General features: G+C 41.4%; 1 protein-coding gene across 2 annotated transcripts in view; it reads left to right on the forward strand.

Moving 5' to 3' along the window:
* The window catches only part of ZSWIM6 (zinc finger SWIM-type containing 6), a 192,395-nt gene extending 178,599 nt beyond the window's left edge, over positions 1–13,796 (forward strand). For both annotated transcript variants that reach the window (XM_040339750.1, XM_040339744.1), the window contains 5 exons: positions 2,193–2,328; positions 4,548–4,705; positions 5,734–5,897; positions 11,278–11,359; positions 12,504–13,796. In XM_040339750.1, the coding sequence (XP_040195684.1) occupies positions 2,193–2,328; positions 4,548–4,705; positions 5,734–5,897; positions 11,278–11,359; positions 12,504–13,366 (1,403 nt within the window). In that variant the 3' untranslated portion in view covers positions 13,367–13,796. The remainder of the gene's footprint in view (positions 1–2,192; positions 2,329–4,547; positions 4,706–5,733; positions 5,898–11,277; positions 11,360–12,503) is intronic.
* Positions 13,797–20,735: the final 6,939 nt, after the last annotated feature.

Genomic DNA, 20,735 nt, shown 5'->3' on the forward strand with positions numbered 1-20,735 from the left:
TTCCTTCGATTTCCCTTCTAAATGTTTTTTTTTTCTTTGTCTGGATTTCTCACTTCCTGTTCCTCCTCAGTAAGCTGTTCTGGCTGACTAACCCCCAGCCAGATGATGGTGGAAAGCTTACTGAAGAGAAACAGGAAGTAAGAAATTCAGACAAAGAAAAAAAAAACATTTAGGCCCGGATTCACGTAGCACTTACGCCGATGTATCTCGAGATACGCCGCGTAAGTGCACATATGTGCCGTCGTACCTATGCGCCTGACTCTGAAAGCAAGATACGCCTGAAAATCGGCGTCATCCGGCCGACGTAAGTTTCCTACGCCGTTGTATCGTGGGCCGCAAGGGGCGCTCCCATTGATTTACGATTCGAATATGCAAATGAGTGAGCTACGCCGATTCACGAATGTAGTTGTGCCCGGCGCATAATATATGCGGTTTGCGTAAGGCTTACGTCCGGCGTATAGTTATTCCCCATCTATGAGGCGCAACTCAAGCAAAGGTATGGACCTGGGAACTGCCGTCGTATTTTACGTTGTTTACGTAGCAGTACATGAATAGGGCTGGGCGTAGGTTACGTTCACGTCGTAGGCAGTGATCCGTCGTATCTTAGGGAGTATTTTCGACGCGATTCTGAGCATGCGGACTGGGATGCGTCCACGGGACCGCGCATGCGCCGTTTGTTCGGCCCGTCATTTGCATGGGGTCACGCTTCATTTAAATGGATCACGCCCACTTCCACCTACTTTGAATTAGGCTGGCTTACGCCTACGAATTTACGTTACGCCGGCGCAACATTGGGAGTATTTGCTTTGTGAATTACATGCTTGCTTGCCTCTCTGCGTTGCGTCGCCTCGCCTCTCTGCGTTGCGTCGCCTCGCCTCTCTGCGTTGCGTTGTGTCGCCTCGCCTCTCTGCGTTGCCTCGCCTCTCTGCGTTGCTTCAAAGAGATACGCTACGGTGGCATAAATATGCGCCGATGTATGTGAATCCGGGCCTACGAAGGGAACAAGAGTATGGTGGAAGTGTTTGGTGTGTCCTCCATTAGATACGGCACCTCATCCAAAACAGTAGTTACAAAGTAGGGAAAATTTGAGGGGATTATAACGGTGCCAAGCAAAATACAGAACAATGTAGAGACAATATTAAAAGAAGACAATAATTAATTGCAATCGATCTATCTTGATTGATTGTAATTAATAAATTATTGTCTTCTTTTAATATTGTCTCTACATTGTTCTGTATTTTGCTTGGCACCGTTATAATCCCCTCAAATTTTCCCTACTTTGTCATTTAGAAGGGAAATGGAAGGAAAAGGTAAGTGAACCAACAATGCACTAGCTTAAAGGAACCTATTTAGAAAATAAAAAACAAACCTTTACAACCCCCTTTAAGGCTTTAGAATCACTTTAAACAGAGCTGTGCTGTGAAGATTCACCGGAGTAAAAGCTCATCAACATGTCATACAGCATGAAAATGCCTTTAATATAGACATCTCATCTGTAACTAATTTATGTAAATATGTAAAAATGTTGCATTTATGTAACTCACAGCAGCCTCAGAATGAGCAGTTTGGCCCTAGGTACATGCAAATCACAGCAGTACTTTGTGATCCCTGATCTAATTAAATCTATTAACAAAAAAGCAGATACTAAAATATAAGAATCTCACCCATGTAGTAGAAATTGTCACCAAAGGACTATCCTGTCAATAATAACACTGCTGAGCTGTGTCCTTCACCTTCTCTGCCTGTCATGTGATTGAGCGCCCAGACTGTTTTGCCCATGTATTGGTATTGTATTCTCCTCGTGAGATCTGGGGCAGAAATGTATTTGATTTTCTCCAAAGATTCAAATCCTGGATTGGCAACCTCAGCACTCCAGCTGTGATGAAGCTGCAAATCCTGTCATGCCTGTGGCTGTCAGTCTTGCAGTGCCTCATAGGACTTGTAGTTCACTGGAGTGAGGACTTTGCTTAGCCCTGATGTAGGTGATCTCCAGCAGATACTATAGTGTTTCCAGAGCTTTGAAAAAAAGGTGTGTTGGAGAGAGCCGGGCAGTATGGTGAGTATGCAACGTTAGATTGTAAGAACCACTTTGGATTACTTGTATGTTCTCTGTGGAAGACTGAAATATTACATGCATTTATAACGAGAAATGGGAGCTGTTATCATAATGAAGTCATGTCTTCTCTCCACAGCTGGACCATACAGTGGTTTGGGTGAAATCACTCATCGAGAGAGTATTCCAATGCACACATTTGCCAAGTATCTCTTCACCTCCCTCCTACCTCACGATGCTGAACTGGCATACAAAATTGCACTGCGAGCAATGAGGTTTGTCTTGGCCAAGTTTTAGTTATTGCATTTAAAGTGATAGATGACAAAACTTTCTGATTTCCAGTTTCTCCTGTCCAGTCAAACGTAATGATGAACTTAAGTGCACATGTACCAGGCAGCTAGATTAGCTCTGATATGGTCAGTTGGGGATTAAAGAGAATAATTGTCCCTTTTTAAGCTTTTTAGTCTAATATTGTGATCAGTTCCTATGGATCCATCTTCTCAGTGGGATTTTTAATTTGAAAGTACAGACTTCAAGCTGTGTGTGTATACTGTAAGGCCTCGTACAGACGACCGAACATGTCTGCTGAAACTGGTCCGCTGTGTACGGCCGACCGGACAGGTTTCCAGCGGACATTTGTCCACCTGACCGTTTTCGAGCGGACAAATGTTTCCTAGCATGCTAAGAAACATGTCCGCTGGAATCCTGTCCGTCGGACATGTTCGGTCGTCTGTACAGACTCACCGTACATGTCCGAGCGGCCGCCATCCCTCGCATGCGTCGAATCACTTCGACGCATGCGTGGAAGCATTGAACTTCCAGGGCCGCGCACGTCGTTGCGGCGACGGCGTGGCCGCGTTCCCGCGTATCGTGTACGCGGGGATTTCTGTCTGATGGTGTGTACAACCATCAGACAGAAATCTCCGGGCTGACATGTCCGCTCAAAACGGTCCGGCGGACCGCTTTGAGCGGACAGTCCGTCCGTCTGTACGAGCCCTAAGGGATTAGCTTGGTAGCGGGGGTTTGTGACCCCCTGGACGGGTTCACTACACACTGAACGATACAGAGAAACAGCCGAAGACGGTTGGAAACAAAGATTTTGGTTTATTCTTCCATCTTGCTGGAACAATTGCAAGCATCCAAACCGCATAAACAAAATCAAACATAAAATAAACCCTGGCCACTTGGGGTGTCTACCTTCACCACACAGGAACCTATCTATGGAGTCTGGCACAGCCTACTGCTGAGCAGACACTGCTGGTCATACAGCAGAAAAACAAATAGTCTTTTTGATTTTTTATCACACAGAAAAATCAACAGCACCTCACCTCTTCAGAAGTATTTCTGTTCACTGCTCTCCTTCACTCAAAAAGCCTCAGGATGCAGCAATCAGTAGTAATCCTCTGGATTACTTATAGAGGCCTTAATTGCCTCATTCTGAACAGCTGAAGTTTTCCAACACCCACAGATTTACCTGACTTCCTGTCACAATACACATATACTGTACATACGTATATACTGTAAAAAAGTGTGTGTGTGTATGTGTGTATATGTATGTATGTATATATATATATATATTTGCATTTTTTTATTTTATAAATTTTTTTGTTAGTGCAGAACAATTATTGTGCTTTCCTGTTCTTTCAGTGCAGTCAATTAGCTCAGACTGAAATCTCTAGTCTATCCTGTTTGATAGCAATTCAGCAGGGTTGCAGAGGACAGATATACTGGTGGCCAATAAGAGGAGAATGTATATACTTATTATTATTATTATTATTATTCAGGTTTTTTTAATCGCACCAACAGGTTACATAGTTAAATGGTAGGTGAGGTTGAAAAAAGACACAAGTCCATCCAGTTCAACCTATGTGTATGATTTTATATTAATATTCCATTGTATATCCCTGCATGGTGTGATCGTTAAGATACCCATCTAACAGTTATTTTTTAATTATTGATGCTCCCCGCTGAGACCACTGCTTGTGGAAGAGAATTCCACATCCTTTCCGCTCTGACAGTAAAGAACCCTCTAACCAGTTTGAGGTTAAACCGCTTCTGTTCTAATTTTAGTAAATGGCCACAAGTCTTTTTAAATTCCCTTTCACTGAAATGTTTGTTCCCTATGCTAGGGTCACCAGTACAATATTTGTACATTGATATCATATCAAGCGTCTCCTCTCCTGAGAGAATGAGTTCAGTGATCACCTAAAGGTAGCCATAGTAGGAGATAACCGGACAGATTGGGGTAGAGAGTATTTCAGAGGACGGGAGAGGCTCTGGAGACTACCTGGATTCAAGCAAATAATTGAATACCAGATCAAAATAGGGAACAATCAAGTAAAAGAAAAAAAAAAAATCTGGAGAATCTGTATTCCGTAAAAAAAATATCCCAGTCCCCTCCCCCCACCATGCTCAGATTGTGCCTTGTCCTCTGTTTAGTTGATTGGAGACCTTGGCTCAGACTTTGTTCACATTGAAGTTTCTGTGTCTGCAGGTTGCTAGTGTTGGAATCCACAGCTCCCACTGGAGACATGTCCCGCCCGCACCACATCGCCTCAGTTGTTCCTAACCGTTATCCCCGTTGGTTCACCCTGAGTCATATTGAGTCGCAGCAGTGTGAGCTGGCATCAACAATGCTGACCGCAGCCAAAGGTACGGTGATATGGATCGGTTACTAGTATTTCTAAGCCAGACTGTTTTTTTCCCTCTTTTAAACTGAATGTAGTGTATCCAACTAAAGCTGCATGTAACAAGTCAGACAGAAATAAGTCAGAATTGTGTTATATAGTAACTAGATGCAAATAAGCAATGCCTACTAGCAAAGACTTTGTATTTGCTTTCCTGTTGTGTCTCAGATTTTCTTACCTAGAGGACAAGAGCAAGGCTAGACTAATGTGACCAACAGAAGTGCAAAATTTATTTTTCACCAGTTTTATTGCTGCTAGGGTGGTATTGTGATTTGATCATCCCTAACTAGTGCATAGATTCATAAGAGGTCTGTACCTGCACTACAGAGTACGAGAGTACCTCTTCAACATCTGTGCCTTTCTATAGGAAGTTGGTCACATATATTTGCACTGAAAATTGGATCAAATCACAGTTGCAGTAGTGTAAATCTAGCCTTGGGGCCCCTTTTACATGGGAGGTCCCAATCGGGCTATCCATTGCCCTTTATGGAGCGGCGGGTGTCAAAGGATATATGTCCGTTGACACCCGCCGACATCCGATCCAATCCTATTTGTCAAAAATAGACAGATGGACATCTGTTCCCCATCCTTCTAGTGCAGGGATCTCCAAGCTACGGTCCTCCAGCTGTTGCGGAACTATACGTCCCATGAGGAATTGTAAAACTCTTACATTCACAGACGTGACAAGGCATGATGGGAATTGTAGTTCCTGAACAATGGCAGGGCCATTGTTTTGGAGACCACTGGCGGATCGGATGGTCATCAGGTATAAATGGACAGGTGATCTATTTACATCCCACCGCCCATAGAAGACAACAGGCTGTGTCCACTCTGCATGAGCAGATACGGACAAGTCATCCGTCTGCTTATTGGAGATCAGCATACAGAGTCCCCGCTGAGCAGGCAGATCTGCTGCCAGAGTCCCCCTGTGTTAAAGAGGCCTAATCTTTTATAATACAGTAATAAAGGATATTCTTTTCTGTTCCCTTGCAGGTGATGTTAGGCGACTGGAAACAGTGTTAGAATCCATCCAGAAAAACATCCACTCCTCATCGCACATATTTAAACTTGCACAGGATGCATTTAAAATAGCGACTTTAATGGACAGTTTACCAGATATAACGCTTTTGAAAGTATCTTTGGAGCTGGGCCTTCAGGTTAGTAAATGCTTTAAATGTGATTTGATCAGGATGCCAAAAAGTGGTATTTGGACATTTTGCTCTTCAACCTTGTATATTATGTGACTATTAATTATTTAGAGCAACGTAGTTACAGAATATCTCCTTGGTGTCTAAGTTGCATGCAATATATTGTTTGGCGTTACTTTGTGTGTATGGTCAAGTTTTGGTTATGCGTACATTTTAAAGTGTAAGTTCACCTTTACAGAAAAATCTGGGTGGGGGTCCTGTGTGGGCGAGGAGGGGGTCCTGTGTGAGTTCACCTTACAGATTTTTCTGTAAAGGTGAACTTGCCCTTTAAGGGAACGTCACTTTGAAGTTAACAAGCAGCAAATAATGAGGGTGCAGACACTGGAAACTGCAGATTATGAAGGTTTTAGTGCATTTTGGAAGGATAAGTCCCCTACATGATTTTACACCTTATGATTTCCAGCTACAGGAAGAAAACTTATGGGAGAATTGATACTTTGACCATTTCGATTTCTTATGGCGCTGTACCCAGCACTCCCTTATACTTACAAACACAGCACTGCTATGGTAACCTAAAAATTGCATGGAGGACAAGGATCACACTTATAAACTAGGCCTTCGCGTCTATAGGGCAGCGTCTATAAGGCTTATCCATGAAAAAAATAAATACGTTATGCTTTTTCCAAGATGTTAACAACCTTGGAGACATACCTTATTGGCGTGTGAGGTGTGAGTGGGGCTGGGAGCAAAGTGCTGTTCATCATACCGCTCTGTATCTGCATATAATCCCCCAGTATTCAGAACACACTTCTGATTTTTTATAAGGTTTAGTGCTGTAAATCTTTCAAATCATGAGTGCCTCTCATCTCCACTAAAGGAACTGGATGGCCTCTAAAATCCTAAGGGATGCCAAATTTCACATGTGCTGTGCAAAAGTAATTTCAGGCAGTTAAAGCCGAACTAAACCCATCAATTTAAATGCTTCCTAAAATGGTTACGTTCAAGGCATGCCATGAATGAGAACTGTCACAGTTGCTTGTGTTCTTAAAGACGAGTTCCGCTCACCCCTTTGAATTAAAAGTCAGCATCTACACATACTGTAGCTGCTGACTTTTAACATTAGGACACTTGCCTGTCCTGGAGTCCAGCGATGTTGGCACAGCAGCCAATGTTTACATTGGCTGGTCGGGTGCTGCTGCCGCCATTACTAGTACGGGAATCCGGCAGTGTAGCCTTTCAGCTTCATGGCCCTTGTCCCTACGACGCATGCACAAAGTGCATTGCGCTCTCGCTGGCCCGGCAGAAGGGGAGGGAGGGGGCTAAGCTGCTGATGTACTTTGTCGTGGCCAGGTCTGCTGGAAGTGGGGACAGGGTACCTGTAAAAAAAAGGTACAACCCCCCCCGACCCCCCGAAAGGTGCCAAATGTGGCACCGGAGGGGTGCAACTCCACTGTAACTGTGGCTGGTGTCCTATCTTATCACATATGCAGCACCATGGCAACTGCATATCAGAGGCCATGTTTCTTTGGCTGTGAAGGATGGGGTTTAGTTTACTTTATACAACCCCGACTCAGAAAAAAAAGTTGGGACGCTGTGTAAAATCCACATGAAAACCGAATGCAATGATTTTCAATCCTCAAACCCATTTTATTCACAAAAGAAAACATATCGATTATTTAAACTGAGAAAATGTACAATTTTAAGAAAAAAAAATCCTGGATCTGTCTTTCGGCATTGGTGCCCTTTCAGACATGCAAGCTTCCTATTCTATAAATACTAATACCATGAGAGTTGCAAACCTTTGAACTGAATGCTGATAACAATCTGGAATGGCCTTCTCCTCTCTAGTCCAGAGGACACAGTGCCCATGGTTGCCAAAAAGAATGTCAAATTTCAATTCGTCTGACCACTTTGCAACAGACCATTTAAAATGAACTTTGGCCCAGAAAAAGGTGGTGGTATTTTTGGATCATGTTCAGATATGGCTTCTTCTTTTCATGATAGAGCTTCCCCTTGCATTTTTGGATAGCATGACGAACTGTGTTCACAGACAGTGATTTTTGGAAGTATTCCTGAGCCCATACAGTGATGTCCATCACAGATGATGATCTATTTTAAGGCTTTGCAATTTTACGTTGAACATTATTTTTAAATTGATTTATTGCAGTTTTAATAAAGGTTCCCGTAATGCTTTGTGTGATGTACAGTGTGACTTGGCCCCATGAATATGCCAATTTGCACCACATAATTGCACTGAAAATTTGCACCAAAGTCTCATAGCAGTATAGTGAACCAAACCCGCTGCTCTTTTTATAACCAATCATGTTACTGACCTGTTGCCAGGTAACTTAATAAGTAGCAAAATGTTCTTCCAGCTCTTCCTTGTTTGTAACACTTCCTTTGTCAGCTTTTTGTTGCCTTGTCCCAGGTCTTTGAGACGTGTTGCTCCTATCAATTTCAAAATGATCTTATTTTTTTCTTAAAATGGTAAATTTTCTCAGTTGAAACATGTTTGTGAATAAAATATGGGCTTATGAGATTTGCAAATCATTGCCTTCTGTTTTTATGTAGATTTTATACAGCGTCCTAACTTTTTTTTTTTTAGAATTGTGATTGTAGATTACACAAATGTTGGGGTTTAAAAGAAAATATGTTGAACTTGTGTTTTCAATTTGTACCTTTTTAAAGATTGATGACAAGCTATGTACTCGGATCTCTAAAAACATGTGCAGCACTCTCACTTTATATTTTCATAGAAATTTGAATATAAAAGAAAAATGTACAACCATAAAACAGGCCACTTCTTCTCTTAAAATACGTTTTTTCTTTACCTTCTGAAATGGTAAAAATACAAACTGCACAAATTGACCAGCGTTGCTTCTGCATACGTAATAAAGATGGCCAAGTGTGCTTGTTACTTGATTGCATTTGCACTTGAAAGGGCTTCACACGGTGACCAGAACAACGTGCAGCTCAATGTCCTTATGGAAGGTTATATGGTCCTAGAACCAATTTTCCTGAAGCTTAAAGTGAACCTGTCCTCTTCTGCTTACCTAAAGCGCCATTTAAGAACTTGCTTTATGCCCTTTCTGTTTGCTTGTATCAGACATTGAGGGGGTGGTAACATCACTCCCTTGGACATATTACAGCGCTCAGACCTGGCCATTGGCTACTAGACCCAAGGGCCAATACAGCGGAAGTCACATGCTCCTCCATACTTGGAAGGTGCTGGGTATTGTTGCTAGCAGCAGTGGGGACCACAATAATCGATTTCTCCCCACCCCCACATTTCTATTGAGTATCACTAGGCATCTGTGACACTATAGAGAGGGATCTGTGACACTATAGAGGTGGATTGTGTGTGGGAATACATGAAGCAATGCTTCAGAGACAGGAAGCAGTAGGTTTGATCACAGCAGAGCCTTGGCTTAATCAAGGATTTAGGGGTTCTACCTGTTACAGCCATAGACGGCAGTAAAAGCCCTGCAGAACACTAAACAGTGCTTTACTTCACCAAAAAGGAAGAAAAAAAAAAAAAGTAGCCCATTTGATCCAATTTAGATTTCTCTTCTGCATTGTCATGTTTGTGAGTGTGCCTGTGTATAGAGAATGGAAGCTTATACATAGGCTTAGTTTAATATTGATTCCTCATAATGGTTATTTATGGGATCCTTAATAGCTTTGTCAAAGTGTGTGTGAAATCAATTTTGTATTTTCCCGAGTGGTAAATAGCATACATTAAAAATGGGCAGGTTGTATAAACGAAATCAAGACATGTTTCCCTTGAGACTTACAGTATGCACCAGTGAGCTGTCTATCAGCTCTTTAGTAGTGTCATCAGGAGTGTTTGAACTGTACCAATTCCATTACCAAGCATCCCGCAATACCTTCCAATACCAAGCAACCTGCAATATATTCCAATATCAAGCATCCCGCAATACCTTCCAATACCAAGCATCCCGCAATACCTTCCAATACTAAGCATCCCACATTACTTTCCAATACCAAGCATCCCGCAATACCTTCCAATATCAAGCATCCCGCAATACCTTCCAATACTAAGCATCCCACATTACTTTCCAATACCAAGCATCCCGCAATACCTTCCAATACCAAGCATCCCGCAATACCTTCCAATACTAAGCATCCCACATTACTTTCCAATACCAAGCATCCCACAATACCTTCCAATATCAAGCATCCCGCAATACCTTCCAATACTAAGCATCCCACATTACTTTCCAAATACCAAGCATCCCGCAATACTTTCCAATAACAAGCATCCCGCAATACCTTCCAATATCAAGCATCCCGCAATACATTCCAATACTAAGCATCCCACATTACTTTCCAATACCAAGCATCCCGCAATACTTTCCAATAACAAGCATCCCGCAATACCTTCCAATACCAAGCATTCTGCAATACTAAGCATCCCGCAATACCTTCCAATATCAAGCATTCTGCAATACTAAGCATCCCACAATACCTTCCAATACCAAGCATCCCACAATACCTTCCAATACCAAGCATCCCACAATACCTTCCAATACCAAGCATCCCACAATACCTTCCAATACCAAGCATTCTGCAATACCTTCCACTACCAAGCATTTTGCAATACCTTCCAATACCAAGCATCCCACCATACCTTACAATACCAAGCATCCCGCAATACCTTCCACTACCAAGCATCCCGCAATACCTTCCAATACCAAGCATCCCACAATACCTTCCAATACCAAGCATTTTGCAATACCTTCCAATACCAAGGATCCCACCATACCTTCCAATACCAAGCATCCCACAATACCTTCCACTACCAAGCATTCTGCAATACCTTCCAATACCAAGCCACCAAATTATAGCTGGTTATAAAGAACCTTTTGAAGTACTAAATTGGTCATGATACATTGCCACAAAGACTACCTAAACTGTCAGACACACAGGGAAGTGTTTAAGAGTAGGAACGGCAGTCTGTCAACTGTCAGGTCTGAACCAAGGCAATACTGCTGGCTCTTTTGTTCAAAATATATACATGTATACAGTATATACGCACAAACACACACTGAAACCCCAAAGTGCATGTTATCAGCCTTGTTTAGTTAGTTTACCTCTATAAACTGCAGAATATCCCTTCTGTTATAAAGAGGGGAAGCTATTCTGTAGTTCAAATTAGGAACGGGCAACCTAAGGTGATAAGTCTGCTTCTCTGTAGGTGCAGTTAATGTCACCCTAGAACAAGAAGAGATACAAATGGCTGCTGAAAGTCATTCTGTCTAGGTAGACCGGTTTTACACAACTCTGTATAGGATGTACAATCACTGTGTGTGTGTGTCACGTTAAAGACCTTTCTCTGTTGTAATTTCACCAGTCTCTTGCCTTGCAGGTAATGCGTATGACCTTATCCACTTTAAACTGGCGTCGTCGGGAAATGGTTCGATGGCTAGTAACATGTGCAACTGAAGTAGGTAAGTAAAATGAAGACTAGTTTGCTTCTCTTTTCTGTGCAGCTGTTGGAATATCACAGATCTTCTCATGCGCCCTTTGGAATGCCCACTCTCTGTAAGGAAAAAAAAAAACCTCACCTGCCCATGACCCTTTTCATCACAAACATTTTTAACCTCCTCTCTGTTACTGTAACCTGCCTTCAAGAAACAGACTCTGCTTTTTCTGCTTCCCTCACCCATGGTGGTCTTCTCTGGACTCGCTCTCCCAGACCCGGCCGACAGAAGGAAGGCAAAATCAGAATCCTACTATGCTCAGAAAGCAATTTTCAGGTTCTTCACTCACCTCCCTCTCTGTCCATCTCCTCATTTGAGGCACACTGTGTTCGTCCATTTTCTTCATTTTCTTTGAGAAAATTCCTGTGAGGAACATTCAGAAATTTGGCAACAGATCTGCCTGCATGATGGCATTCTCCTTAAAGGATAACTGTATTTATAACGATGGTTCCCACCATTGGTGTCCTGGTCACCCTCCTATAAAATTTGCTATAGATGTTCCTATGTTTGACCAGAGAGGTAAGGGAGCTCTGGTAAGGGCGTTTTTGTTACAGGTCCAGTTCTCAGTTAAGGGCTGAATCTTTGTGCAGATCAGCTATGGACTGCCTGGTGCCAGTTTCCCCCACACTACTTTGAAGGAGGCCATGTGCATGTGCCACATGTGTTTATGAACATAAAGCTTTATAACATTTTTGCAGTCTTTAATAATTTAATAGAATATATGTTCTTGTTAAAATAGGTATGCACCAAAGAATATAAGCTTAACAGTAGCTAACTATGGATGCTGACATTTCATGGACTAATAATTAGTGTGTGCATATCCATTGCTAATAATCTAGACATAGGGTCCTCTTCATACTCGGACATGTCAAACTTCAGCTGAGCTTTTCCAGATGCAAATGAGTAGTTACGTTGGTTAATTTCTCCATTTGTTTAAATGTGTGTATTCGTTACTAGCGGATGTCACATTTTGTTGTGTGGAAATTAATTATGTTTTTTCATTTCATAGTCTACTTTTGATGGTTGCCCATGCTGGTTGGGTTTTCTGCTGTGTAAATAAATGCAATCATCATGGAGATAAGACAGTAACATGCTTTCTTTTCATACGCAGGCGTTTATGCACTGGACAGCATCATGCAGAGCTGGTTCACACTCTTCACTCCGACAGAGGCCACTAGCATTGTTGCTACGACGGTGATGTCCAACAGCACCATTGTTCGCCTGCATCTGGACTGCCATCAGCAGGAAAAGCTGGCCAGCAGTGCTAGGACGCTTGCGCTCCAGTGCGCCATGAAGGACCCCCAAAACTGTGCCCTCTCAGCACTTACTTTATGTGAAAAGGATCACATAGCTTTTGAGACTGCTTACCAAATTGTCCTGGATGCTGCTACAACTGGCATGAGCTACACACAGCTTTTTACGATAGCACGGTACATGGAGCACCGTGGTTACCCCATGCGGGCGTACAAACTGGCTACGTTGGCCATGACACATCTGAACCTGAGTTACAACCAGGATACACACCCTGCCATTAATGACGTTTTGTGGGCATGCGCGCTCAGCCACTCGCTTGGGAAAAACGAGCTAGCAGCGATAATACCTCTAGTGGTCACAAGTGTCAAATGCGCAACAGTACTTTCGGACATTCTGCGCAGGTGCACTTTGACCACGCCTGGGATGGTGGGACTTCATGGACGGAGGAACTCTGGCAAGCTTATGTCACTGGACAAATCCCCTTTGCGACAGCTCTTGGATGCCACGATCGGGGCCTATATAAACACAACACATTCGCGGCTCACGCACATCAGTCCTCGACACTACAGTGAGTTTATAGAGTTCCTTAGCAAGGCCCGAGAGACCTTCTTAATGGCTCACGACGGACACATTCAGTTTACACAATTCATCGACAACCTAAAACAAATTTACAAAGGGAAAAAGAAACTGATGATGTTGGTCCGGGAGCGGTTCGGTTGACAATGTGTGAATGGGGAGGGGAGGGGGGGAAAAAGTTTGTTTATACTTGAGCCTGCCTTTATATCCTTTTTAACTTAAGAAAAAAAGACAAAACAATACAAAAAAAAAAAAAAGAGCCACACCGGTATTATGTGTATAGTTCAATTGAGTTTGCAAACAAAAATTGTCATGTTGTGAAAGTCTGTGTATTTTTTTTCTTTTTCTTTTTTTTTTTTACTTTTATTTTCAGTTATCTGTGTGTATGAGAGAGGTTCAAGGTTTGGTTTACACTGAGTATATGTTGTCTAGTGGCAAAAGCCCACATAGCTCTCATTTTCTGTATTCGTTCACAGCCTCAAAGATAAAAGAAAACGCGAATGGCTTTAAAAGATGTACAAAAAAAAAATACCAAACTAAAAAAAAAAAAAAATCCTTCTTCCCTCCATCCTATGACAAGTACCTCGAATGGATTCAGCTTTACTCTTCTCTATTTCATACTTACATTTCAACCTTGGCAACCACAGAACCCCAATAAGACAACAATGCTAATATTAAAACAAAAGTTAAGGCTGACCAAATGTGGCTTTGCAATGCAGATCATCTATAAGCATGACACCACAATAAATAACTGTGCATGTGGAAACTTAGCGACTGTCAACATACATTCTCAGGGATTATCAAGAAAAAAAGAATGAGAGCATTTATTGTACTGTATATATATTATAGTATATGTCTGAATATTGAAAACAAAGTATAACATTAACTAATTTATAAAAAAAATATTCTATGTAATGCAAGATACTTGAAGCTGCAGTAGCTTGGTTTAAACAAACTAAAACACAAAGGAAGCAAGCATATCAAAGCGAGACATGCGCCTTTTTTTTATTTTTTTTTTTTATTGTTTTTTGTGTTGGCGAAGGTGGTGATCATAACATGCTGGGCATCTATGCAGAGCCACCTCCATTTGTTGCATGGCTTGGCTGATACTGGTTGGGGGAAAAGACACTTTTTGAAATAGTTTTTGTTGTTAGCTTTTGCTTTAGTAGGTCGGAATATTTTACTTTTAAAGGAGAACTCCAATGGGACAACATTTTCAGTAAAATGTAGAAATTGGGTCATAAAAACTTTGTTGTACAGACTGCTCCTAGAGGGAAAGCACAAGTGAAAAAAACAGCTGCCCCAGATCTGTTGTAAGTCAATATAAGAAAGAGGAAGCACTAATAAACAAAAATAAATAACCCACGTATAACAATTGCATAAATATGTAATGTGTTATCCAAATCTCATTAAACAAAATAATGATATAGTCCAAATGGTACAAATTAAATATGAACATAAGTCAACCACCACCTATTGAAAGCAGCTTACCATTCTGTTTAGACATGCATTGCTAGGAAGGTCAGACACTCTTCTCATGATCAGATGTATAACTCGGAATTCCAAAATCTCTATCAATATTAACAAGGGTACGTGTATTTCAGTCTTCATTGATGCAATATATTCAATGCTTTAAAAACAAATCAAACTTAAAGTGGATAGAAACCTGATTCATGAAATGTGAGCTGTGCACATATATCTGCAGTGTTTTCTTATTTCTCTTCAAAGCACTATGTCCCATAGCTGTCTCCTGCTCCGTTCTTCTGTTATTGACCTCATAACTTCTGACAAGTTCTCCGTCAACTGAGATTACAGCAGGCCGAATTTTGTGTCGTGGGCGGTTGCTATAAATAGATTAGCACAGAGCTGCCCTTTTCACAGAACAGCTCTAAGAGTCTTTGCCTATTAGGAGAGGGGGTGTGTGCCTTTACATCAATCAGCTGTCTTGGCTGTATGCCCAGACTACACTGCAGTGTTGAACAGGAAGAGAAAATCTGCACTTTCTAAAGAATATATACAGCTGAAGACAGCAGGTATACATGTAAAACCTATATATGGAGATTTGTTTCATCTCTGTGTATTATTTGAGGCTGTTCACTTCACTTCACTGGATATATATATGAGGATTAACAAACAAAAACAAATCTCCTGCGCTCCGGTATTTTCGGAAGGTGCTATGGGGTGGTGTAGTTCAATTAAAAGATATCTTTCAGAGTCTTGCAGCCCTCCTCAGAATCGTGGGAATTCATGAAACTAAGAAAAGAGAAAAGAACGGAGGGCGCACCGACCTAGTGTGATACTGCTAAAATGAATTTTATTCAAATGTTAAAATCAATCATTATACTTACAATGTGGAGTTTAAAACCAGGCCTTAAAAGACAGTACAGCAGAAATCCAGCAACATCAGCAGAACACGATAATCACTTGAATCTACAATCGATGTTAGATCTGACGCGTTTTGGGTGGCGTACCCCTTTCTTCAGAGCTTGGTGGTCTGCACTGCAGACCACCAAGCTCTGAAGAAAGGGGTACGCCCCAAGTGATTATCGTGTTCTGCTGATGTTGCTGGATTTCTGCTGTACTGTCTTTTAACTCCACATTGTGAGTATAATGATTGATTTTAACATTTGAATAAAATTCATTTTAGCAGTATCACACTAGGTCGGTGCGCCCTCCGTTCTTTTCTCTTTTTTCTTTTCTCTTATATATGAGGATTTACATCCACTTTAGGTGAAAGTTTTTCTTCAGCTGAAGCATATTCACTATGAAAAGTTTGCTTTTTACAAAGGTTATTTTTATTTTTTTACTCAATAAAATATTTCTTGGTGGTCTTTTTGGTCTTTTGAGTTCTGAGTATATTGCTTCACTGGAGACCTGCATCAAGCATACTAATCTTGACATAAGCCTAGTACACACAGGCCGAATGTCGGGCGGCATTGACCCATTCAATAGAAACCAGCCGACATTAGGCGCATGTGAATGGTAGCTGATCCAATAAGGCTCATGACCAAAAAAGGTCTGCCGATCGCTGCTCTCAGCCAATAGCTGTCCCTGTGTCAGAACACAATAGCACAGCATTGTAGATCTATTAGAATGTTAGTACAGTGGCTCCTACCTGAGCGGTTAGTCTTTTTTCATTTAACCAATAAACTAGTGGTGTGTTGGAGGCTTTACTATATGATATGAAGATTCAGGAATTCTGAGTTTTACATCTGACCATCATGAGTGTTTGACCTTCCAAGCAATAGAAGTCTGACCATATAATAGTGAGCTCCTTTCCATAAGCGGTGTTAAAGCAAGATTGGTGGTGAATCAAGATTTGATTTGGACTTTCGGCTTTTTGTCTTAGATTTGCTATGCAATTTGCACTGGATCTTTTATTTTTATTATTGCGTTCTCTCTATTTTAGAGATCAGCTCATGCATTCTTGATTTTCTTTGAGTTATGAGCTGTGGCATGCCCTCACGAAGAATCCAGGTGACTGTATTTCCAGTTGTGGCTATGGGGGAGTGAGGGAATTGGGCCTTTGTACACATGGGCTTCAGCTTTTATAAGAGCAGCATGTACATTGAGCCAATTGCAAAGCTTTCCGCCAGCTTTAGGTGGCTTTATTGAAGACTTTAAAGTGCTAGTCAGTATTCCCATCAAATTTTTTTTACCATCTCAAAACTGGAGCTGAAGAATACTTTAAACAAGCTTCTAGCAGGCTTTGGCCACGTTTTTAGTAAACTTCAGCACAACTTGATACGTTAGAGTACCCAGCTTTCATTTGACTTTAAATAGTTCTGCTCCAAATGGACTATTTTCTGTTTTAATTGTTTTTATTGAATGTTTTCGGAGAAATAAGGAAGGAACATTACAAAGCAAAGCTGCGAACAATCCTCTCCACGCTCTGTACATTCAACAACATAAATGCATAACAAGAATAAAAGAGGGGGGCATAAAAGGGCCACAGCAAATTGGATGAACCGAACATAGGGTCCCTTATAGTCCCATACAAATAGGGAGATCAAAACATATGATGAACAGCTTCATAATGTTGACTCATAATGCCATGAGGAATGCAAGAAAGCCATCACAGAGACAGCCAAATGGACTATTTTCTTTGTTGTCACTTTGTGCGCTGATTGGCTGAGGTGGAAATCATTGCATCATCAGCCAGTCTTTCCACCTCGGCCATTCAGAGGAAGTCTTGCATTCATTGATAAAAATACAAGGCATCTTCTAAATAACAGAAACGCAATTAAGCTGACTCATATTTTGTTACAGCAGCGGATAGGGAAATTAATTCTCCAGTTTTCTGATACAACACACACAGCAGCTGTATAGTAATGTAAATGGCTTAGCCTAAGCAAACTATTAAAGAGGAAGTAAACCTCGACGGATTTTACTTTCTCTTTTTCTTTGTGCAAACCCTGCAAATAAAACGCATTATGGGCTAGTATGCATCGCATACTAGCCCATTATGTGACACTTGCCTGCAAACGAAGCCCACATTGTCCCCTGTGAACGCCGTGTCCATTTTCGCCCCTCTTCTCCTTCCGGGTCCACGGACTCCGGCTCTGTGATTGGCCTGAGCCGCGGGAGCCGTCAGTAACAGCACACTCTAGGGAAGAAAAGGCACGGAGGTCCGTTTCTTCCCAGCACATGCGCCGATTAAATCATCGGCGCACTACAAGTGAAATATCCAGGGGTCAAGTCCTGGGGAAAAAAAGTGTGGGAACTCCCACCCAAGATACACTCCCCCACCAAAAAAAAAATGATACGCTCATATGCATAATTACTAAACCGCGTGTTTTTTTTCTTTTCGATCCACTGTACCTTAGTAATCCTTTATGTTACTGGCCGCTTCCTGTATATGGATTAATCGGGTAGTGTGCGGGTATACTTGCGAAAGCAAGTTCTTTCTAAATCCCGCGATAACTCGCGGCAGACCTCCGCAATGTCTCCTGGGAACAATGACAAAAGCTCCCAGGAGACATTGCGGTATCGAGGAAGTGACGGAATACCCGCACACTACCTGATGAATCCATATACAGGAAGCGGCCAGTAAAATAAAGGATTACTAAGGTTCGTCTGCCCCTGACAGTGACTCGAGCTGGGCATCGCCGCTTAGTGAAGGATTGGCTCGGGCGGCTCGGCTGCTCTAGTCCTGCAAAGGGAACTGCGTTCCTGCTGTGAAAGAAGTGCAGGAACTCCGTTCCCGCAGGACTTGAGCCCTGGAAATATCTCCTAAACGACGCACGTTTAGGAGATAGTTCCACTACCCATAGGTAAGCCTTATTCTAGACTTACCTATAGGTAAAAGTCAGCAGGGAGGGTGTACAGCCACTTTAAAGTCAAATGAAAGCTGGAATTCTCCTTTAAGCAAGCTTCTAGCTGGCTTCAGAAGGCTCTCTTTAAAGTAGAAGTATGGGTTTAGAAAATAAAATACTGCAGCATTGGTGTAACGCTGCAGCTGTCCAACTTCAACTCTAAGCCCAAGAACTGAGGCGATTACATGACCACTGATCGCTCCATTCTCAGTCACTGCTTTCCACTCTGCTCACTGGAGCACCATGCAAAAGTCGGCTGTCAATCAGGAAGCTGGCTGGATTACGACAATATTTTCAGGATCCTTTCAGAGCCTGGAGCCTGCTATAAGCTGACTTTGGGTCGCAGGAGAGCAAGTTGGTGCAATTCTGTGACCCACAGGTTAGTCGGCATTCTCATTCAGATCTGTTTAACATCCTCAAACTCTAAAGTCTCATGGGGCCAAAAATACTGTCCCAAAAGAAGCTTGTGTACTTTTTGGAGTGACAATTTTTAAGCAACACTACGCTCAGGTGTGAATGTACACCATTGAATATAATGGAAATCCTAGTGTCAAACATTGAGATGCTTATTGTGAAGCTTTAATTCATGCTTTAAGTCACTCAGGCGTGATTGAGTCCTTAAAAACTGCCCTAAGCTTGTGAAAGTTTGTTGTACATGCTGACCTTGTGCATGCTGAATTCCTGTTGTGTACAGCAGTTTGAATCCGTGGCACAAGGAAATGTTGCAGACGGGCTGGATTTCCTTCCACTGGTGCAGCACCTTTTGTGAGCAGTTCTGTCAAACATTGAATCAAAAAGCAAACAGACAGCACTGCCAAACAGAGCATCCAGGGCCAAAAAAAGACTTGCAATCCAGAGGCACCAAATAAATGGAACCATATAGAATCTTACTGAATTTTCCATTGCCTGGAGTTTTCTCTTAAAAATGCACATAGCCAGTGAGTTGCTTCTAAAAGGACATTTTGTATACAGCCAGAGCCGAAAGCCTTAGCATTAAGAATATAATATGCCTCAAAAAAAAGGGGATTGGGGCCTCCCTTGCAGAGAGATCTTCCAAGACACTTCATTTTTTCCGAACACAAAAAAAACATCCAAAAATAGAGATTCATCCATGACGCCTTTTGTCAGCAAGCTAACAATAAGCTAACCTGTTGTGCACAAATAACAATATATATATTTCTGTGTAGGTATTTTGACTTTGTGCAGGGCAGAAAGTTGTGTAGTATGACTGTTCAAACTCGTCTCTAGTTAATTTTTTTTTTTATTATTATTATTATTATTATTGTTTTACTCGAGAAAAACAGCCTTCTATCTTGCCTTGTCTTAATGCTTTAAAATAACCAAACTGGAGATCTAACTACCAAACTTGTTCATTATATAATTAAATACCAACTTCTTGGTTCCAATATTGTGTCTTTTTAATTTTACGCTGAATTGTTCTGTATCCTTGTGCTTTCTAAAACCGTTTTTTATTTTTTATGTTTTTGGTGCAAAAGTTGTCTAGTGTCTCTTGTTCCCTTCATTAGAGAACATGCTTTAGGTATGTTTGTAAGTATTTTTATTTAGGAAAAAAATAAAAATTTTCATGTTCATTTTATTTATTACACTAGGTAAAAACGGTTGTACTTCATCACCCCATGTAAACATGCTCATGAAGTTGAAAGTAATTAAGATTTGATACACTGATATCAATTTATTTATGTAACTAAATCACTGTTTTATAAACTTGTTAATGATCAACAATTTTTTTGTTTTGATTAAAATTAGTTTTTTGAAAGCTGGTTCTGTTTCGTTTTTGGTAGCCTGTGGCTATTTGATATTAATAGGATGCTGTTGTGCTTTCTTTTTGTGTTGCCAATATAACTTTTATCTGAAATATTTTTGGTTTGTACTTTTTTTTCTTTTTTATAAATTCTTTATTTAAATTTAATTTTTTTGTTATTCTTATACAAGGACAGTCAAACACCGACATTGAACCGTATAAATCTCTACAACAATTCTGTTCTTCTTAGGCCCTGTACACACGGGCGGATATCCGATGAAAACGGTCCACCGGACCGTTTCCATCGGATATGTCCGCTGGCGGATTTTGATCTGATGGCTGTGCACACCATCAGATCAAAATCCCCGCGGAAAACATCCGCGGTGACGTGGCCGTGACGATGACGCGGCGACGTGCGCGACCCTGGAAGGTAAAT

Source organism: Rana temporaria, chromosome 1, assembly GCF_905171775.1.
Source record: "Rana temporaria chromosome 1, aRanTem1.1, whole genome shotgun sequence".
Lineage (NCBI taxonomy): Eukaryota > Metazoa > Chordata > Amphibia > Anura > Ranidae > Rana > Rana temporaria.